The sequence below is a fragment of the Galendromus occidentalis genome, unplaced genomic scaffold, assembly GCF_000255335.2.
Source record: "Galendromus occidentalis unplaced genomic scaffold, Mocc_1.1 scf7180000076891, whole genome shotgun sequence".
NCBI classification, from domain to species: Eukaryota; Metazoa; Arthropoda; class Arachnida; order Mesostigmata; family Phytoseiidae; genus Galendromus; species Galendromus occidentalis.
Window position 1 is genome coordinate 1 of NW_003804880.1, and position 1,578 is coordinate 1,578.

Consider the following 1,578-nt stretch of genomic DNA (forward strand, 5'->3'; position numbering starts at 1 on the left):
TTTGATCTTAGTGTTAATCATCTCTGCGGCTTCTAAAACAAGTTTTGGCCATCTGTTCGGGTCCATCTGTTTTATCTTCTCGAAGTATATCACTTTGCTGATGGTTTCCCGGGCGTCAAACGAACTCCAGCCGAGTTCACCTTCGATGAATTCTTTGGCTATTGTGGAGTTGGGAATGCCAAGGGCCCATCTCCCCGCGTCTCGCTGCCTGACTTCGATGTGGTTTCTCAGTCTTTTTGGCATAGTTATGACTGTATTGCAGTACGTGAGTTGCGGTACGGCTGTAGTTTTCCAGAGAACTTTGGAGACTTCGAATCTATTGAAGCTCCAGAGGGTTCTCGCGTTGAGTCTCTGTATTGCTTGGTTGGCTTTTTCGGACATTTTGTCCCAAAGCTGGGACAGATAGTCGTCGTCTGCCGATAAAACAACTCCTAGATATTTGTAGGAATCCACCTTTGGTATTGGAAGTCCCTGTATCTCAAGAGTTTTATCTTCGGAATGGTCGTTTGGTGGTCGAGAGAAGACCATGACTCCGCTCTTCTCAGGGTTGAATTTGATAGACATATCATCCCCAAATCTAGTTGTTACTTCTAGGAGCGCTTCCATATCCGCGATTTTGTTTGCCATCAAGACTAGGTCGTCGGCGAATAACAAACCTGGGATCTTGAAGAATTTCTTCTCTTTCGGTCCCAGTAGTTGCCTCTCATCGAGAACCTGAAGCCGAGCCCTGTTGCCAGGAGTTCATTTTCTAGGTTCGCTAAGTTTAGGCTGAAGAGAGTGCTGGAGAGAGGACATCCCTGTCGAAGACCATCGGTGATGGATATCTCGTCAGAGGTATGGTCCCCATGTTTGAGAAATACTCTTGTATCCTCGTACATGTATTTTACTGGTGGTCTGCGCCGTCGCGCGCGCGGTCAGATTAGAGCTCGTCCCGGATCTCAGTACGTATGAGTTTTTGATCGCGCTGAGGCGCTTCATAGCCAGAAATCCGGCAGTTGTCCGTATTGTATCGGATAACGCGAAAACTTTCAAGAAGGCGAACAATGAGCTGAACGTTCTATTCGACCGCGTTAAGGCTCCGGAGACGCGTTCTCTGCTGACGAGCAAACGCAGAGTATGGCAATTCTCAACAGAAAAGGCACCTTGGCAAGGTGGCTTCTGGGAGAGAATGGTACAGACGGTGAAGCGGCCGCTAAGGAAAATCTTGGGAGTGCACTGTCTGAAATTTCGCGAGCTAGAAACGGTCCTGACTGAAATGGAGAAGATAGTTAACGATCGGCCCATCTCGGCAGTCGTGACGGACCCCAATGAACCGCGAGCTCTGTCACCATCAGACCTCCTGTACGTCACGTCATCATCAAATGGTGCGGCAGCTCTTTGAAGGCACTCCCGAGTTTTTGCTTAGACTCCCAAATCGGGGCGGTGTGTACCAAGGCCAGAGCAATCATCGGAAGCATAGTGTCCCCGTGCATCGACTGCCGTCTGAAATCCCTGGTCTTACGCCGAAATCAGGCCGAAACCCAGCCTTCTCCCTCGGCTGTTTTCCGTTTTGTGGATCGAATTTCTCGTCGATACGGC

At 49.4% G+C, this 1,578-nt stretch overlaps 1 protein-coding gene across 1 annotated transcript; it reads right to left on the bottom strand.

Moving 5' to 3' along the window:
* Positions 1-140: 140 nt before the first annotated feature.
* Positions 141-847, bottom strand: LOC108863773 (uncharacterized; the record flags this gene model as incomplete). Its single annotated transcript, XM_018638331.1, has 2 exons — positions 809-847; positions 141-714 (listed from the first exon to the last, which is right to left on the bottom strand). Coding segments are annotated over exons 1-2 (613 nt in total), but the record flags the coding sequence as incomplete, so codon positions are not given.
* Between the last annotated feature and the right edge of the window lie 731 nt (positions 848-1,578).